At 48.0% G+C, this 20320-nt stretch overlaps 1 protein-coding gene across 1 annotated transcript; it reads left to right on the top strand.

The window, feature by feature from the left end:
* The first annotated feature begins 310 nt into the window (after positions 1–310).
* On the top strand, positions 311–19038 carry TM9SF4 (transmembrane 9 superfamily member 4). The gene is made up of 18 exons (XM_052783453.1): positions 311–409; positions 6670–6783; positions 8429–8528; positions 8947–9115; positions 9196–9325; positions 10339–10462; positions 11309–11427; positions 11568–11679; positions 12187–12257; positions 12691–12823; positions 13377–13458; positions 13564–13639; positions 13991–14074; positions 14276–14451; positions 14805–14868; positions 15465–15584; positions 16112–16201; positions 16556–19038. Exons 1-18 carry the CDS (start codon positions 389–391, stop codon positions 16703–16705), a joined length of 1935 nt encoding a protein of 644 aa, XP_052639413.1. The 5' UTR covers positions 311–388; the 3' UTR covers positions 16706–19038.
* Positions 19039–20320: the final 1282 nt, after the last annotated feature.

Raw genomic sequence — 20320 nt, 5'->3', positions numbered from 1 at the left:
TGCCAGCCCCGCCGCCTCCCCGCCCGCACCGAACATGGCGCCCGCGGCGTCGTGCCCGCCCCCCGCGCGAAGGCCGCTGCCCTCAGCAAAGATGGCGGCGCAGGCCGCCTTCCCCCCCCCCCCTTCCTCCTCCTCCTCCTCCTCCTCCTCTCCTTCCGACCGGCTCCGCGGGGTCGGAGACCCGCTGGGGACCGGAGATGGCGGCAGCTCCCATCCCGTCCCGTCCGGCAGCAGGGCTGGGTTCGGCCCAGCCCTGCCCCGGCAGCAGGGAGCCCCGCCGCCCGGTCCGGCCCGGCCCGGCCCCGGCCCGCCGTCGCCATGGCGATAGGCCCCGGCAGCCAACCGTGCGCCGCTTCCGCTGACGTTCGCCCCGACACGTGGATCCAAGATGGCGGCGTCGGCGGCGATGGTGAGTGCGGCGGCCCCAGCGGCCGGCGGGGCCCGGTCCGGTCCCGGTGCGGTCCCGCGTCCGCCCTCGTCTCCTCCTCGGCCTCTCCCGGGCCCGGCCGTGCGTGGGCTAGGCGGCCCGGCCCGGGGCGCTGCGAGGGGGGGCTCCGGGTCGGGCCTGTACCGCTCTGGGAGGGATGCGGCGCCCGGCCCGCAGCCCCGCGCCCTCCCGTCGCCCCGTCCCCGCGGGTTGCGCCGGTCCCAGGCCGGGGAAGGCTCCCCGGTTCCGTCTGGGGCCTTATAGCCGTCCCGCGTCTCGCCGGGGGTGTCCGGACGGCGGCTGGCGGCCTCACCGGAGGAGGGCAGGGGCGAGCGGGGCGGGACAGAGCTCGGGCCGCCGCTCGGTGCCCGCGGGCCCGGCGGGGCGGAGCGGGTCCCTGCCTCGGCAGCAAAACCGGCTCCGATTCCACGAGGAACGGCGTTGTCCGGGCAAGAGGGACGCGGGGGTGGGAGGGGGGGGCACGGCCGTGGCGTGAGACGAGGTTTTGGGCGTCCTCGGTTGTAAGGAGCACCGGCCAACCTTTTCTTTCCCCGTGCGGTTCTCTCGAAGGGAAGCGTTGGCCTGAACCAGGTGCTTATGCCAAGCGAAGAGGCTGGGGGTTTTTTTGCGTGCGGTTTTTGCAAGCGTTTGGCAGCGGTTATCAACTTGGGGCGTGAGCGGCCGCTTCACCTCCCCGCGCCTCGGCGTCTCTGTTGTTATTACTGAGTTATTCCCTGAATCCTTGGAGAGCTGAAGGTGTTTCTGGTGGGAATTTGCTAAGGTAGGCGAGCATCGGTGCCACCTCACGGAGGAGGAAATGAGCTGCTGAGATGTTAATTATCTGCCTGAAGTGTTGTAGGAGAAAAAATGAATTTTCCTCCTTGCTTTCATAGAAGGATCAGTGTTGTAAGAATAGCTGTATGAATAAATGACATGTGCTGATACAAAGGTCACTGTTGGCCAGGGTGGGGGATGTGAGGTGACTCATGTAGCCCAAAGATTGGCAGAAACTGGAAGGGAGATTGGAAGAGTGGAGGTTTTAATTTCTTTTGCTTTAAGCATCTTCAAACTCTGCTGGCTTTCTCCCAGGCAGGGAGGAGGGAGCGTCTGAGCTGGCTTTGAGAGCTGAAGATGGTCCTACTGGGAATTTCCTTGTAGCCTTCTCTTTTATGAAAGGCAGAGAAGACTGCTAACAGCTCTCCTGGTGTCAAAGGAGCTCTCTGAAATCAATGTGAATGCAGCACTTGTCTCCTTTCGAAAGGCTTTCAGTGACTCCTCCGAGTGCAAGGGTGAGCTGGGTAGAGATGCAATAAAGATGAGCTTGTCCAAACAGTTGTCAAGAACATCTAACGAGGCAGCCCTTGAAAAAGGGAGGCGAGTGTCAGGCTGGCATCTCAGAGGGGCTGAAGAGCAGGTGCCATTAGCACTATGCGTGTCCTGTTAATGTGCCTGAGGGTAGAATAAATGTTACATGTGGGAGAGCTTCAGTTTGTTCTGTTACGTGTGGATTTTTTTTCCTCCCACAAAGTAGTGGGTTATGTCTTCCCTCCCTTTCTGTCACCGTATTAAAAAGTTTTGGTAAGTAGAACGGGATATCAGAGCTTTGTGAATCTGGCTGGACAAATGGCTCTGCATAGGTTGCGTTGTCCCTCTTTTTCTTCAAAACTGTCTTTGAAAGTTAAAAGCTCTTGCTTATGGCTGTTTGATGTCCTTCTTGCCCTTCTCTGCGGAAAAGAAGTGGGACTATGTCCATCGTCTCATTCATGTGATACTCATCATTGTCACTTCCTACTTCCTTTTCCTCCCTTTGAGCAAATACTGTATCATGTTCTTAAGTTCGTACGTCGATTGTGGAACTGTAAGACCTAAACCAGCCCTGATACAGTACCAGCCCTATAAACATGCTTGCAAAATGCTTGAAATTGCTGCTGCTGAAAGGTTTCTTCAAGTTGTCGGTCTGTAGAAAAAATGCTTCCCAGTGACCTGGGCAGGGATGTCCTGGATGCGAACGGCCTGGCCATAGGTCCTCTGGGTTGTGTGAGATGCCTTGGCAGCGTGCCACAGGGCAAAGCTGCTTGTCGGCTTCTGTTTCCCCCTTCCCTTAAATAAATGTTGGAGTTCAGGCTCTGGCAGTGGTAGCTTCAGGGATTGCAAGCCACAGGGAAGCACACACAGTTGCGTGGTAATGGCATAAATGCACATTGTAGGCTTTCTTTGCGCTTGGTCAGGCTAGGATTTAGCTAAACAATTGCTCTGTTTTGGCCACATGTTTTGTAAATCTTTTGTGAATTCACAGAAAATGGCAATATTCTTTAAGTCTTTCTAAATGAGATAAATCAGAGAAACTGTGTCCTGGAATTGTTTGCAAATATCAAGTGTAGTGATAATTATCCAGAAACACCTTCTCAGAGAGGGTTTGTGTGCGAACTTCTGTTCTCATTGCTGCGCACAGGACAAGAAAAACTGTTAGAATGGCTGCAAGGAAGATTTGAGTTAATTTATTCTTATAGCTAAGTGCTCCATTCTAAAGTTAATTACAGGAATAGATTTTCAAAATCTTTCAAGAGATATCCCACAGACTTGAGGATAGTTGCTGTTGCCCCTAGAAGACGGGTGTGCCGAGTTACGTGACGATGGGGAGAGCGGCTGGTGCCTGCTGCTCCAAGGGGTGGTTAGTGTAGCTGTGCTTGCAGCAGTGCTGGCAGTGTCCTGCCTGCACCGTGCCCGGTGTTCCCAGGGTGATGCTTTCTGCCTGGTCTCATGCCGTGATTTCCCCAGGCTACGTTCCACCAGTGCAAGAGAGAGACCTGAGTGTGACTTCTGTCGGGGTCCTGTGTGCAGAAGGAATACAGTGGCATTTGAAATAGATTTTCTGTTTTGAGAGAAAGAACTTTGCTTTCCTTCAGCAGGCTTTTTGCACGCGATAGATCACTTCAGTGTGAGTAGTGCTTCTCACCAGTCACTGTGATTTGGGGGACAGGGGGAGGAGGGGTTGATTGTGCTTCTGCAGTTAATTCTCTCATTTAGGTCATATTCTCCCAAGAAAGGGTCTCTTGCCAGTATGTGTCTGCAGGTATGCATATAGTACAATAATAATTATTTTTGTCTACATGCAGCTGGGTTTTTCTTGATCTGGAGTTGTGCATATTTGTTGTGCTACTTATTGCTTCGTTGTATGATTTTCTGGCACCTCAGATACAAGACTGTTATCTGAGAGATTTTTTTTGTGCATGTGTTTTGAAATGTAAGTAATTGGTAAAGGCCATGAAGAAGGTGTCTCCTGTCTGCTGGAAGTCTGTGCCTCACCAGGGCTCTGTGACTGAACTAAAGCAGAGCTCCGTCCTGCGAGTTTTGACCTTGCGTAGGAGATAACTTAGCTTGCAGGCATCTCCCAAATGAGATGACTGCCCATGAGTTATGCAGATGTTTCGGCATGTGTCCATGTTGTCATTGCTAAACTGCTGCCTTCATTTGGAGACGATGAAGCACATCTGTCAATATGAAAGCAAAGATCCTGATAAGAAAGGCCCTGGCTTCAGCCTACATGTGCTCCGTTGGGTGTGAGCTGCCAGGTTAGGAACGTGCACTGGGCATTTCCTTCAAATTTCACTTCCAATGCTCCCCCCACCTGTTGCATAGCAGCGTTCCCATTTCTTGCTACCAAATGTTTTTTCCTGGCAAGGCTTTCCATAGCCCCCTCTTGTCTTTTCTGTTGCCTGGTGCTGCCTGAGTCATCGTCATCTGTATTCAAAGAGCCTAATTTCTGCCAAAGGTGTTATCAAAAATTTCATCTTCTACATGCTTGCATGTCTCCTGAGCGCCTTCTGAAGTTCTGTCCTTATCTTGTCACCTTGCAAGCTCTTCAGGGCAAGGATGGCACCGGTGTGGTTTTGGTTTTTATTAAGTAATATCATGCTGTGTATTTCTGGCACTTCAGTGGCAAACGAAGCGGATAATTGCTACAGGTCGCTGGCTGCTGTAGAGCATGATGTAGGACAAGAGTGCTGTTCCCTTCTAGTGCTTCACCTGCCCGGGAGACCTTTTCCTACTTGGTTGGAGAGTCACAGAGCACTCTTTTACAAGATCGGAGAAGGCAAAATTTAGTGAAGCACAGAGAACAAGCCCCACATTGTTTCAAAGTAGATCAGTATTAAGTCCAAGCAATTTTAAAAAGAGTGCTTGCCAGTTACTTTCCAGGTGAGGCTTTTTGCCTGCTCTAACTGCATTAAGCTGTGCTTAGAATAGATTTGAAAATCTCCCTTGTAAGCAAAAAAGATGTATCTGATAATTTAGTATTAACACATTTTATGTAGGTGCCTAGCATTTGCATCTTAAATACATTTTAGATTAAAAAAACTCCAATATTTATGACTTTTTTTTTTTCATCCTGCTCAGTGCCAGCAATTCTGGATGCTCTATTGACCCTCACTGGTGTCTGGGCCAAATGTACCTTACTAGCCTCAGAATAAGGCAAAAGGAAGGTGATGAAGAGGAAGGGTGTGTGGGAGCAGTAAACACAGATTTATTATTTCCCCCTGCCACCGACCTGATGAAGGATCCCTGTGATAGAGCTGCTTTTTGTCCACACCTGGCTTGTGACTGTCAAGCTGTTGAACGTTTCCTCTGGTGGTGTGTGTGTGCTGACTGTGCTCCAGTGCTGCGCTGAGAAAGATGCTGTGGCTGTAGCAGCATAGCAGCCTGCCCCTTCCAGCCAGGAGGAGCAGTGCTGTTGGCAGTGCCAGTGCCCTGGGATCTGTGTCTGCGCCCAGAGCTCCTGCCAGCTGCTCTCTGGGTCCCGGATCCCGTCTCCCTTCCACCTTCCCCATGGATCACTGCTGACAGGGAGCAGCCATGTGGGGGCTGGCTGTTTGGGATGGGCTCCACGGGTGGCTGCCAGGAGCCTGGATCTCGGCGTGTTTTCCCCTCTGCTGCCCATGGTATCTGGCTTGTATCTGCAAGCTGACCTTGTGTTTAATTCCCTCGTGGCCCGCCCAGACGTTGTTAACTGGTGGGAGGGTAGTGCTGAACCCCGGGCCCTGCTGAGCCAGAGCAGGCATTGGGCTGGTGGTGGCTCATTTCAGCCCAAGCCTGTCTCACTTGGTCAGTCTGTTTCCTTTCCCTTTTCCCTTCTATATTTGTCTTCCCACCCTTGATGGCAGAGCTCCTGCATGTAGGTGGAAGGGCAGTAGGTCATGGAGACTGACTCTGCCTGCCCTGCCGAGGACATGCAGAGGAAGGCAGCAACTGAGTTTATTATTGCTGCAGCATTAGCTTGAGAGTTGTCCCAAACCAGACTCCGGGTTGTGTCTGATTTTCCAATGGTGCTGTACACGCAGGGAGTTTGGGAGAATGGGCTGAAGCTAGTAATACAATGAGATTATACTAGAGCTGATATTCTAATCCAGCCAAGCTGCTGCTGTCTATTAATACTCTTTAAAGCTCAATTTTCATTTCACAGCCTTCCTGCTCGTGCTTGAGCTGGGTTGCGTTACTGGAGGTAATGGTAGGGACCGAGGAGGCAGCAAAGTCCATTAAAGGGTTTGCTGCCGCTGCTAGTGTATGAGGTCTGGTTTGTGTTGGAGCCCCCATGGAAGTGATTGAACCTTCCAGCCTGACCCGTCTCCCCGCTCCCTGAAAAAGGGGTGAAAACTTTTGCCGTGTTACTGAGCTGTGTTGTGGCCCGAAGGGGTGACGAAAGAAGAGTGGAATAGGAGGGAGCGGTGATGCGACCATCCCTTTGGATGCAGCGAGGAGTTAGTTTGGTGTCAGACCTTACTCTAACTACTCTACTACTGTAGGTAGCGGCACGTGAGCATCAGTCCGTAAGTGGTTACAGGGTAAATCCTAACAAGCAGAGCTGACAGAAATCCAGTGCCAAGGCTACAGCCCTCTTCTCTAGTAATCCATGGTGTTTTCTAATACGGGTGTTAGATGGGTGGGAGTAGAAAAGTCAGATGACAGCCTGCTAGATGAAGCGTGTTACAGATAAGTGCATTTTCCTGTGGTTGAGCAAAGCCAGTGTTTTCCTAATTGCAGATGAAGAGACACACAGAGTGGAAAGTGATTTGATGAGAGTCACAAAACAAGGTTAAGAATAGTTTTTCTGAATTTGATTTGTGTTTAATCGCCTGACTGTACAGCCTTTCTAATGTCTGGGATGGACACTTTCAGTGTTGTTGCCCATCTCTAATGTTGTTCCCATGTTTCTGTTTTGTTTTTAATGTTTCTTCTCCTTTCTGCAGGAAAGGCTAAGATATACGCTGGTCTTGCTGTTGTTGCTGCACGGTACAAACTCTTTCTATGTACCCGGTGTGGCTCCTATCAACTTCCACCGCAATGATCCTGTAGAAATAAAGGTAGGATGAACTTAGATGGAACTTAGATAGAATGTTAGTCTGTTTGGTTTGGGTTTGCTTGTGTTTTGGTTTTTTCCTTCTTTATATCACAGCAGCTAAATGGGACTAGAAAGTAAAATTTGGGGATCCTGTTACTAAAATTTTGGGGACAGGTATTTTATCTTTTTTACAACATTCATGTAGGGTGTTGGGTGTAAGCAGCCCTCAAGTGGTCACTGTCATCACCTTACCCTGCAGTTCCCAACACGATTCTCTTTCTTACTTCTGATATCTTCTACCAAATTCCTTCAGCAGTTGCACCAAAGTCCTCAAGATGTTGCTCTGTTTGGGAAAAGAGCCCTCCTTCTCACTGTAGCTTTGAAGTGAATTAATCAGAGATTTTTCTCCAGCATTATACTGACTCTTAAAGTGCTTATAGAAGGTGGGCCTTTAGGTGGTAGGTGAATGGTAGAATAAAGAAGTGGTTTGAGTCAGACGTTTTCAATTTTCTCTTCTACCCAGTTTGCTCATGTTGTGTCTTCAAGTCAAGTGAAATCCATGGTAAGCCTTTTCCAAGTGCAGGCATTTGTCCTTGAGCGTTGCAGATCTTACAACCCAGGCTTGCTGAAGAGCTGTTCCTGTGCAGTATTGCTGGTAGTGAATGATAGAACTACTTCACCCGTACAGGAGGAAGCCAGGCTTTGTTTCCAGACATCAGCAATTTATAGCCCATTTAATTTATTTTTCTAAAGCTGTGGCCTCTTGTCTCAGCAAAATCCAGCACCCTTGGGGATGGTGAGGTTGGCTGCTCCCACTTGAAGCACAACACAATTTTCTCTTTGGCCACAGGCTGCCAGACATAGGCTATTTTTAAGCAAATGAGACTTGCCTGTGGCTACAGTAAGCTTCCCAGAAGAAGGGGGTATTGGAATGGCTGTTCTCAAAGGGATTTCATGGGCCAAATGCTTCCTCAAGTGATAAGGCAAGTCAGCGTGTTTGCCAGCGCTCTTCCAATAAATGAGCTTGGCTGCGTTACAAAATGCTTCTGTTTTTCGGAGCAACTGTGGCCTTGGCTATCGTGGTATGTCTTTGCACTTCCCTTGTGCCCTGTGATTTGTGGGAACTCTCCAGAAATGTTTGGGTTTTGTCATCATCCATTGTCTACCCAATCTGATGGCTCTCTGGCTTTCCTTACAGAGATAAAAATTGCTGAACTCTTCATATCACTAGAGGCCAGACCTCTAGGTCCAGTGTGACATGATTTTTTTTTTTTTGAGGAAATAACTGCAGTCTTGTATGAAATGGGACTCTTGAATCTCTTTTGAGCTCTTTGTTGTTTCTTAGGACTCCACTGAGCCATAAATTTGTGAAAGCAATCCACCATGCTTCTTTCTTCAAGTGTTTCTCTGTTTGTGAATGAATTGCTACTAAATCGTAGTGTAGAGAATGTATAACTAGGAATTGTGCAAAAGGAAAGAAAGCTGGAGCTCTGTTCTCCCAGGAATATCTGTCTCCCTTTTTTTTTTTTATTTTTTTATTTAACAGCTTCCAAAAATGAGCTTTATGGGAGGTATCCTGAAGTAAGCTTCAGCTCTTGGCTGATGCTGAGAGGATAGGAAACTATCTGAGTTCTTTCATGGGGATAATCCTTCCATTCTTCCTCCAGGCTGTGAAGCTCACTAGCTCACGAACCCAGCTACCATATGAGTACTACTCGTTGCCATTCTGCCAGCCCACCAAGATAACATACAAGGCTGAGAATCTTGGTACGTATCTGTCGAACAGCATGTTCCCCAGCAGTAAGTGGGCTGCCACTTATGCGCTGCGTGAGGGTGTGTTTACAGGAGTAAAAGCAATTGCAAATGTCATCTCTAACAAACTGTTTGTGGAGAGCCTGCTTCCTCTAATTTGTTATATGCTGGCTGTTTGCAAACTAGGATGTCCATATATTGGAAAGAGGAAGCACCTTTCCAGAAGGAGGGCATGTAACCTGCTTCATAAATAGAGCTCAATACTTCCAACAAAATAGCTTAACTGTCCTTCAATCTTATCCTTGCATCTGTGGTAACAAAGGAGACTTGCTGTCATCGTTCCAGCTGTACATTGCGCTGCCAACCCAGTGGCAGGATCAGTGGCAAGAAGCCTGGCAGTCTTTCACCCTGCCCTTATTTTCCTGTTTTCCAGGTGAGGTTCTTCGGGGGGACCGAATTGTAAATACACCTTTCCAGGTTTCCATGAACGTGGAGAAGAAATGTGAAGTTCTGTGCAACTTTCCCAATAAACCAGTCACTCTGACAGTGGAGCAGAGCAAGCTGATCGCTGAGCGGATCAGGGAAGATTACTACATACATCTGTGAGTCACCTCGAGTGTGGGTTTATTTCAGTGGGGATTCTGTATTGTGGACAAATTTGATCTGAAATCTGTGTTTTCAGCATTGCTGATAACCTCCCTGTGGCAACACGGCTGGAGTTTTATTCCAATCGTGAGGAAGAGGAGAAGAAGAAGGAGAAGGATGTGCAGTTTGAGCATGGATACAGGCTTGGGTTTATGGACGGTAACAAGGTAGAGAATCTAGATGCTGTCTGAGGGGTGCCCGGAGGAGATCTGGGTGGTTGTCAGAGGGCTTTAGAAGTCTACAAGAGAGTATCAGGATTGGGAATGCAACCAAAAGGTTTTATAAAGAGTGGAAATATGCAAGAGAGGTTTCTTGTTGGAAGAAGGGAGTAGGTGCTGGACTACTGGTACGATAGCCAAGAGTCCTAGCTTTGACTCGCTGTATAATGTTGGACAACTGCATGTGGTGGTTTCCCCTCAGTAGGACAAAGGCAACATACCCCAAAGCTGGCTAATCTTTAATGGTCTTGGAGCATCTTGTATTTAAAAAAAAAAAAAAAAAGTGTTTTTTGGAGGAAAAGCTGCTTAAGTTTGCAAATGGAAACTTAGCATGTGTATTCTTGCAGCTATTTTCCACGATTGTGTGCCCTAAGATTAGTTGTTTGACTTAACAGACGCATCTCTTTATCATACTCAAGTGTTCAGTTGCACACGGAGCTCTGATCGCTTGAGCCTAAGGTCTTACAGGTGAAAGAATCTGCTGTGCCAGCTTGGGGTTGCTGTACTTTGTTCATGTAATAGGTGATATAGAGCCTTTTGAAAGCGCAAGCTTAGGACAGCTGTGGGCCCCCTTGGAGTCTGGGTAATGTATGTCTGCCTGGTAGAAAAAGCAGACAGGAAACTTGGGGTTGTAGCTACTGAGGTCTTTCCAATCTAAATTTGGCGATTCTGCTGCCACTGAATGCATGGTTGAGATGTGACATAGAATGATATTTTCCAGGCCAGAAATAGACCGAAACATTGTCCCCGATGCCTGGAGTGGTTGAGGTGTTACCTTTTCAACATCTATTCTCTCCTCTTGTTCTTTTAGCCTTAGAAAGTGTTAGCCTGATCTTGCTCTGTAGCACAATGCATCTGGGAACAGTTGGAGTCTTTAGTTTTCTGCACTGAAGCTGCTTTCTAAACTTTGCCTGTTCCTTCCTTGGGGTGCTAACTTTTTATTTAATGTCAATCTGTTTTAGTTCTACCTGCACAACCACCTCTCCTTCATACTTTACTACCACAGAGAGGATGTGGAAGAGAACCAGGAGCCCACCTACAGGGTTGTACGCTTTGAAGTGATTCCCCAAAGTATTAAACTAGAAGGTAAGAGATTCTTAGGGAGGGGAGCAAGGGAGAAGAATCTCTTGTAGGGCCAAGAGTTGAATGCCAGTGATGTATCAGGGTGCCAGTTGTTGCTTTCGCAACTGGTCTTGGGGCGCAGAAATGAGAGAGTCCAAACTATAAGAACAATAAACACCTTTGTTATTAAGGAAGTACCAACAATAGAGTACCAACCATTTCAATACTTGAAATGCAATCTGTGGAAAATTAATTCATATAAAAAGATCCAAGTTTGAGGGTTTGGGGTTAGATTTTTTTTTTTTTTTTTTTGCAGTGTCATCTAGCATGAAGTATGCGTGGCATCTAGCTCTTGTTGTGGCCCAGATTTCCCCCACTGGGACACTACCTGCTAGTCCAGAGACCCACAGAATGTTTGGAACTGTTCTAGGGGGATCGAGTTTCAAAAAGAATGGTTAGGGGGAAAACACTCCTACCTCAGTGAACCCAACATGAAACAGGTGTCTTGAAGGGAAGTTGCTCATCGTGCGTATCATCACGTGCAACTCTCCTCTGGCAGCAGCAGGCTCTGCTGGAGAGGTCTTGTTTCTCAGCGTTCAGAGCTTCAGAGCCTCTGGCTTTTATCCTTGCAGTTAAGGAAAGTCCTATGTATAGCTTTCCTTAAAGTTTGTTAACAGTGCTCCACTTCTGATTGGAAGAATAGTTTTGCAAACTGCAAAGCAAGTGAGAAAGGAACAAGTGCTTCCCCTGCAGTATTTGGAGTAATTGCAGCCCAGTGCCTTAAGGGTACCTGGGGCCAGGACGGTCAGTGGGAGAGGTGGTGCCTCAAGGGAAGGGCTGACCTAGCATGTGCCATGTTTTCCCTTACAGACTTGAAGGCTGATGAGAAGAGTATGTGCACCCTGCCTGAAGCTACGGGCTCTGCCCCTCAGGAAATAGATCCTTCTAAAGAGAACCAGTTGCTCTTCACCTACTCTGTCCACTGGGAGGTGAGGGAGTAATGGGAAGCTGGCTGGCAGCTCAATACCCCTGGCTGGCTGGCAGTTGGTGCTCCAAGTGTCTGTCACAAAGGTGTTGTGGAGAATATTGGGGATGTGCTGTTATGAGAAGAACTTTCCTGTTCTTTCAGGAAAGTGACATTAAATGGGCTTCCCGCTGGGACACCTACCTGACCATGAGTGATGTGCAGATTCATTGGTTTTCTATCATTAACTCGGTTGTGGTCGTCTTTTTCCTTTCAGGTGAGTGAGATGTGTGGGATGAAGAAGGCTTTACCATTAATCTGCAGGGAACTTTGTTTAAGCCTCAGCTGCAGGTGGCTCAAGGAGGATGTGGCCGTGTCTGAACCTGATCAGAAAGGGCAGGAAACTAACATGAGCACATAAAACCTCCCTGTTCAGGCAACACCCCATGGGGTCAGACAGTTACCCGCTTCTGCTCTCTGACTGGGGTAGTTGAGGCAGTAGAATGTGGTTAACACACATCTTGCATGTCCATGTTTAAGGAAAAAAAAAAAAACCATAGGAAAGCCACAGTGCCCCACTCCTGCTGGAATACTACCTTCCCTACTCCCTGGGGTTTTGTTTCTGTCTTTGCTGAAGCCTGGGGAAGATGGCTAATGACTCAAGGCCTCCTCTCCTAGCCAGCACTGTGTGTTGGTGGGAGCCATGTAGTTGCACAGCATGAGAGCAGCGCAGCCATGTAGGAGCCTCTCCTCTGAGCTAAACTCAGTTTGTGCTTGTTTTCAGGTATTCTCAGCATGATCATCATCCGGACTCTCCGGAAGGACATTGCTAACTACAACAAGGAAGATGACATTGTATGTGTTTGTTCTTGGGGCTGGGATCAAAGCAGGAGGGAAGCACAGATGAGGAGGGATCTATTCTGAAGACTTGGATATACTGTCTCTTTCCTTGCCCCTGTTTTACTTTGAGCCCTGAAGATGAGAGGGGCAGTTCTGTCACGTGCTGTCAGGCCACCTTTGGCTATCTGTGTACAATGGCAGATTACCAGTTCAGATGTCTTCAGACCTAAGTAATGACTGCAGACAGTTCTGTAAATGTGTGCCCTGGCACTGGCAGTTCAGGTCTTAACTGTTTTAAGCCCAAGAGGAAAGAAGTTTCTTAACTAGAGTGATAAAATTCTGTAGAAGAACCAGATACAGGGAAATTAACCTCTTAGGCTATGGTAGGACCTTAATTTCCACTGGCATATCATAACTAAATAACCTTCTTTTCCTGTTGTTGCTACAGGAAGATACTATGGAGGAATCTGGTTGGAAACTTGTGCATGGAGATGTCTTCAGGCCTCCACAGTATCCTATGATCCTCAGCTCTCTCCTGGGTTCTGGAATTCAGCTCTTCTGTATGATCCTGATTGTCATCTGTAAGTGGCACATGTTGCATGGGGTGGTTGTAACAAGAAGAGGAACAATGCTCAAGGACATTTGTAGCTCCCATTGACTTCAACCTACGCTCACCTTAGCTTGAGTGAGGTCACGTAAGGCTGCTTCCTGTTGCGGGGCTGATCAAGGCGATAGGCCTGTGCTCAGCATTTCGGAGTTTCTAGATAGCATTTCCCAGCTGAAGGCATCTTTTTGTGTTTATATTTCCTGTTATCAAGATATGAGCCCTGGGTGTTAGTGGGCTGAGAGACATTTGCACGTGTGCCTTGCCTTCTGAGCTGCACCTGCTCAAATCTCTGGGGAAATTGAGGCTAAAGCATGGTCTGTAGCTTGAGATCAAAGCTGTGGCTTCCCCTCTGTGGCCAGTGCTGGAGGCTGTGGATGCATTATGCTTTGAAGGAAATGAGGTCTGTGCAGAAGGCAGAGATTCCAGGCAGCTGTGGTCTGCATATGGGACAGGCCCATGTTCTCCAGATGCTGGCTAGCTCACGTACATCAGAGCCGTTGTTCTTCATCCTTTTTTTCCCTCTGTAGTTGTTGCTATGCTGGGGATGCTGTCGCCTTCTAGCCGGGGTGCGTTGATGACTACCGCCTGCTTCCTCTTCATGTTCATGGGGTAGGTGTCTCCTCCACTGCTTCCCACAGCAGTGCTGTCCTGCCCGCCCCTCCTCTCCCCAGCAATGAAAGTTAATTTTCTTTGTCTTGGCTTGTTTCTGTCCAGGGTTTTTGGTGGATTCTTTGCTGGCCGCTTATACCGGACTCTGAAAGGTCATCGATGGAAGAAGGGAGCCTTTTGTGTGAGTCTTGTGGTGTTCTGTGCTGTTTATCCAGGTTTGTTGATGGCAAGATATGTGGATAAGCTCCACGCCTATTTGTGGGTAGCTGAACACAGCCTGGCTGTACTGCAGAGATTTGATGTGGATTGAGTCCTCGTAGCTTTACATGAAAGGGCGAATACCAGAGCACGTACCTTAGTAAAGCAAGAGGATTGTCTGAGATCCTCCCCACAGCCCATCTGCTGCGTATTAGCGCTGCAGCAAAAGGGATGCTTCCTCCACATGTGCCTTGCCCCAGCAATGGACTCATTAAAGAGAAACATCTGGCTGATAAGTCATGTGTTTTCTCTTAACGTGTGGTTGCTCTTGCAGACAGCTACCCTGTATCCGGGTGTCGTCTTTGGTATCTGCTTCGTCCTGAACTGTTTCATCTGGGGGAAACACTCCTCTGGAGCGGTAGGTACCACCTTCATCCCAGAGCCTGCTGGATGGGAGGAGGGTGACTGGGCTGTCAGGGACTTGCTTAGTTTTGCAGTATCTTTCTAAATGTGGGTGTTGATGCAGTGGTCGACTGGAGAGTTGGTCTGGCTGGTGACTTCAGTCTCCAGGGCAGGTGAGCTGTCAGCCTCACTTTTGTGACTCTTGGTGTGATTCCAGGTGCCTTTCCCAACCATGGTGGCCTTGCTCTGCATGTGGTTTGGGATATCCTTACCCTTGGTCTACCTGGGTTACTACTTTGGATTTCGCAAACAGCCATATGACAATCCTGTACGGACAAATCAGATTCCCAGGCAGATCCCAGAGCAGAGGTGGTATATGAATAAATTTGTTGGGTGAGTGATGAGTGTCTAGGAAATACGGTGAGTTAAGCCCCCTCCCCTCAGTCGTCTTGGGTTGCTGAATGTCACCTTCTGCTGGTCTCTGGACACAGACAGATGGCAGATGTTCTTCCTTGAGTAATGCGATATTGGAGACATTCTTGACAATTTTGATGTGGTATGACTGGTGCTATAAAGTGGTATGTGCTCAAAAGTGGGAGCAGCTGTGCCATTTAGTGTGTGAAATTTATTCCAGTAATCTGGAACTGTAGAGCTGTTGCGAGGAGTGCTCTGTGTGGTTACAGGGGACTTTTAATGGCCAGACAGTTATATTGTGCCGCTTATGACTTTTCTTTCTTGCTTTATAGGATTCTCATGGCTGGTATTCTGCCTTTTGGAGCTATGTTCATTGAACTGTTCTTCATTTTCAGTGTAAGCATTTAACCCACTTTGCTCCTGAATAGGATTCCTCTCATGGCAAAGCTTTTGAAAGGGAGGGGGCTTCCACTGGAGCAGTCTCCTATTCTTGTATGTACTGAAGGGGCTAGCAGGTTCCCTCCAGGCCGCTCAGTATTGTTTCCAGAGAGCTGGGCTGTGGGTCTCTTCAGACTGTCCTCTTGCTGAAGACACCCGGAGCTGTCTATGGGACACTTTTTGGTGATTTGAGGGATGATGGTAAAGGTGAGAGCTTCCTGTAACGTTATGTCAAGGAGGGGTCCTGGTCTGAGGCCTGGGCCATTCCAGCTGCTGCCTATTTTTCACCACCTATGGATGGGGAGGAATTTGCTGCTTCATTGCCAGGGAGATGGAGGGGAATGAACAACCTACCTCAGAGCTGTCTTTGGGAACCTTTTTGCAGCCTGATTCCTCTGAAGTAACGCTGTGAAATGCATTAGATCTGTGGTTTCATCTACATGAGGCTGAGGGTCTCCTCGTTTTTCCTTGGGTTAGCTGCTAGAAGTTAGTCTCATGTTCACTGATTGATCACAGTAGCACGGAAACAAATTTCTGCTGTGTCTTTGTTTCAGGCAATCTGGGAGAACCAGTTCTATTACCTTTTTGGCTTTCTCTTCCTGGTGTTTATAATCCTGGTGGTATCGTGCTCCCAAATCAGCATTGTCATGGTGTACTTCCAGCTTTGTGCTGAGGTGAGATTTCTGCATTTGTAGTTTCAGTAGCTCAGGGTGCTTGCTCCTGGAAAAGACAGGTCATGTTATTGCTGCTGCTCAGCAGAAACCTAGTGTGGCCCAGCTTTATGAGTGTGACACCTCTTGACTTCAAGGAGAATTGAAGCTACTTGATTATCTGCTAGGCTGGTAACTGTGGTTTCATACCAGAAATTATGCTGGGAGTAGGGTATTTTGAGCTGACACCTCTTCCCAAAGAAACTATTTCATTCCATCCACATACAAAACGAAATGCAGGGCCGGAGGTGAGCTGTGTTCTTTGGTAGCAGGTGCTATGATACTGACCTGGCTTTGCTTCACTGTCAGTTTTTCATCCTCTTTGTTTGGAAACACTTCTGTGACAAAATAGTTCCCCAGCCCCAAACTGTGGTTTTCCTTTGAAGGAAAATGAGGGGTATTCTCCCTGTCCCAGAAAGGTCACAGCTCCCCTGAGACAGTGACACAGGAGAAGGAAGCCTGTGGGGTAATGAGGCTTTTTACCCTGTCAGGATTACCGCTGGTGGTGGAGGACCTTCTTGGTGTCTGGAGGATCTGCCTTCTATGTGCTGATCTATGCCATCTTCTACTTTGTGAACAAGGTATTGTTATTCCTCTTGTATGAAAGTGCCACCTTTCTAGAGGAGATGTTTGATTTGGGAAAGGAAATGGTGGGATGCCTAGTCCTAGTCTGTCCCCGTGCCATGCTAACAGCCCTTCTAGAGGGGAGAGAAGGCTGTAAGTGCCCGAGGCCCCTGCCTGCATTACCTGTGTGGAGCGGCATTCCCTAACCCCAACTCCAAGGGGATCTCTTTTCAGCTGGACAAAAATGAATCGAGTGGAGGCTTTCCTCCCTTTGTCAACTCCCCCTTTGTGGAGGGCACTGGCTGGTTTGGGGAGCTAACTCTTGTTACCTCTGTACTTGATTTTGCTTGTTTTTTCCTCTTCTGTTTTAGCTCGATATTGTTGAGTTCATTCCCTCCTTACTGTACTTTGGCTACACCGCCCTTATGGTCTTGTCCTTCTGGCTCCTCACTGGCACCATTGGCTTCTATGCAGCCTACATGTTTGTCCGGAAGATCTATGCCGCAGTGAAAATAGACTGAAGATGCAGAGACCCAGCAGAAAGTAGACACCTCTGAATGCGTGTTGTCCCAGGAGTGAAGGGGACATCTTCTCCCAACTCTTTTAAGGAAACAAAATCCAGTGGGAGAGTGACAAGAGAAATAAATAACTCCTTGTTTTGGAATGTAACTTTGGCACAGTGTACATGGATTCTGGGCTACTTCTGGGGGGAAAAGGGGTCTGTAGATACCTTACATTTTAACTTTATTATCCTGTTCCATATTTGAGGGAGTTTTTTAGCAGAGAAATATCCCTCTGTATAAGTAAACCCCCTTTTTGCTAATTCATCCTTTTTTTTTTTTTTTTTTATGTTGATGACAAATGGATTTGAGACAGCAGTGGAAACACTTGTGAAAACATTTTCTTCCAGCCCCTAGGGTGCTCTAGGATTCAGGGAGACTCTTCAGACAAATATCAGACTGGGTTTCTTTCCTGCCTTCATGTCTGCACAGAAGAGGGAGCTTGACTATGGCAAAATAAAAGGAGCCTAAAGGCTTACCCAGCGTGAGTCTGGCGCGCTCTGACTGCAGAAGTCCTGGCTTCGGCTTGTTTACAATTTGATGGAGGTGCCATTCAGAGCCTGGGAAGTGCAATTTCACCCTGAGAGAGCTTGAGAACTGCAACCCTCGGCATCGCTTCTCCCTCCCTCTGGCCTTGGACAGCATGGGCTGCTTCGGATGCCTCCACGGGAAGGGCTGAGGGATGTCCTCTCTTTCGGAATGTGTAGCCAGCTGCAGCAGGACGTAATGTTCTGCTGGAAGCGACATGATTGTGCTGGTGCTAGAATACAGGACTGGAAGGATGCGCGAGGTAACTACAAGGGTTTGTTCTGTCAATAGCTCTGCTCCAGCCGCATGAGGAAACGGGGCAGGCTTCCTTCCCGGGATCCCCACCGGGATTGTGCAGAGCCCTGCGGAGTGAGGGCCGCGACGCTGCTGCTTTAGTGCCAAGCAATCTGATGCAGTATTGGGCCTGAGCTGCCGCGAGGTGTGCGCAGGCCGTGCGGAAGGGGCTGGGGACAGGGAGTAGCCCTGAGGAGTTCTCCCATTGCCAGGAGCGGGCTGTCTCACTACCTGCCCTGTGTTCCAGCTGCTCTTGCTGCTCTCTTCTCCTCCTCTTAGATTCTCTACCTCCAGGGAACAGAAAAAGTGTATGCCCCTAAGCTGTATTTTGTTCTTCTCCACAAAACAGTCCAAGCCCCCCGGGATAGCCGATGTGGGTTCTTCTGCAGCAGGCTCCTCTTTTTCCATGGCTTGATGCCTGAATCAGCCTATGGGAAGCTCTTTTTAAAAGAGGTTAAAGTTTTTGTTCTGTTTTTTGTTTTTTTTTTTTTGTCACTTAAATGATATTTACCACTAAAAAGGTTCCATGTTACAGTGAAGGCTCCTTCCATCCCCAGACTAGCTGGATTCAGTCAGGGCTACAGGGGAGAGATTTTTTTAGTGAGATCTATGAAAATTTTGCTTTTACTTCTTGCTGTAGTAAGCAGTAAGGTCTCCAGATGACCAGCTGCCACAGGTGACACCATTCCAACCCAGAACTGTCCAAAGCCCTCCCTGTTACCAGCACTGATGTGCACCCTTGAGGGGTTTGGGGCTTTTTTTTAACCCCAGTTGCCATAAGTTTCCACCAGGTTCACACAAGGACCTGTGTCTCTTACTGACGGCCTTGCCCCCTGCGGGGAGCTGGCTTCCCAGGCAGCTTGACTCCTCGGCACCGAGTCTTTCCAGCCTTGCCTAATAGCTTCTTTGGCCGCCCGTCATGCCAAAGTCTAATTAGCCAGGAATCAAGGATGGAAAAAGGGAGCAGGGGATGCACGAGCCAACTGTGCTATGGAGTCCTGCGTCAGTTCTAATTTGAGATCCCTCCCTGAAACTGTAGTTGGTTTTTTTGGTTTTGTTTTTGTTTTTTGTTTTTTTTTAATTTTCTGCCCCTGCCCCAGTGGAGAGGCTCAGCCAGCATTGATCTCTCTCCCTTCCCCAAAGTGTTTTCTCTGTATTCTTTGTAATTTTTAATTAATGTATGTATTCTTTGTGTCCTATTGTAAATAAATCTGCCATTGTCCTGTTGTCCTGCTCTCCTGGGTTCTCCTAAGCCACCTCTTGGGATTTTCTTTTTGTAACAGCCTGTTCAACACCCGTGTGGTCTTTGACGTGTGGCTTCAGTCAGAAGCAGAGCTTGGAATACAAACTTGGAACAGTTTTCTTTGTAATATTTTTCTCCTGGTAAACTTGACTGAGCAGTACATTTCTCCCAGTGTGGCATGTCCTGTATACTGCCATATATTGTAATTAAAACGCCACCGGTCAAGGCATTTGGATCTGTTTCTCGCTGTACTGCTCTCGTGTGCTGCATGGTAAGACCACTTCAGCAACTTGTCTCTCCTGTGCAAAATACATTGTTTTGACTTGTGTAGCACTAACGGATCGAACAGCAGGACTGTCAGATGGCTGACAGGCTGGGAGTGCTGGGCAAATACACAATGCTTTAGAGCAACAGAGGTGAGAGTACAATTAAGAAGGGACCTGCCATTTCCTTCCTCTGAGTTGTATTTTGGAGGTGTGTTGGTGCCATGGAAGCTGGATCTTCATCGTTAGCTTCCAGCTTGTGTATTTCTGCTGGGGGGTCTATGTGGCAGGAGAGCAGCAAGCATCTGTGAAAGATGCTGACTGAGGGAGGGATAGTGAATTCACTCCTCTTGTGATGTTTTGCTCAGCAGAGCAATGGATGTGCACAGCTGTGGCTGGTAATGGCTTATGGGGATGCCAGTGTTAGGGGCTGCTGAATGTCTGTGACCCTGATCAGCTGCCGAGATCAGAGCAAGCAAATACTTTAATCGAACATCAGAAATCATCAGAATAGTCCCTTCTTCCCTCAAAAAAAAAAAGCAAAGGAAAGCTTCAGCTCCACCAACAGGACAATCCGTGCTGAACTTGTTTTTCATTTTTAGGCAGACTAGAGCAGCAGTGCTGCATAGTCCTGTCCTGTTGTAGCCCTCCACTCTGGGGGAAGGCACTGCTGAGGAACTGGCACGTTTTACCAGTGGCTGCATTAAGAATGAAAACTAGATTATACTTAGAAAAGTAATGGCACACTGAAAATGGTTGTCAGCTTTTAAACCGTGTTCTGAAAAGAAATTCCCCAGAAGGCAGGATCCTCTTCGACATTTTTCATCTCTGTCAAACTGCTTCTGTGGCTGGTGTCAGCAGACAGTTGTAGCTTAAGCTTTAAGTTTTCGTTCTGGTTCTGCTGCCTTTGTGCGAGGTGCAGTCCTGGGGAGCTGAAAGTGCTGGGCTTATTTGGGGCTGTACTCGTCTGAAATGTTTCCATGCAGGCTGGTAATTTTAGTGAAACCAAGTGACCAGAACTTTCTAACAAACGTTATTCTTGACAGGAGATAATGGTATTGGCTGTGCTACATCCCCAGCAGGGTGCTCTATCTTTTTTTTTTTTTTTTTTTTTTTTTTTTTGGAGGGGTGGGGGGCTGGGGGTGGTTGTCTAGTTCTTTGCTTGAAAGAAACTTAAAGTCTGTGTGGATTCATGTAAGGAACTGGGTCCTTGACTTGCCTTACGATTCTGGCTTTACTTAAAAACAA

Source organism: Harpia harpyja, chromosome 1, assembly GCF_026419915.1.
Source record: "Harpia harpyja isolate bHarHar1 chromosome 1, bHarHar1 primary haplotype, whole genome shotgun sequence".
NCBI lineage: Eukaryota > Metazoa > Chordata > Aves > Accipitriformes > Accipitridae > Harpia > Harpia harpyja.
Note: the sequence above shows the minus strand (reverse complement) of the source record. Positions and strands in the feature narration are given on the sequence as shown.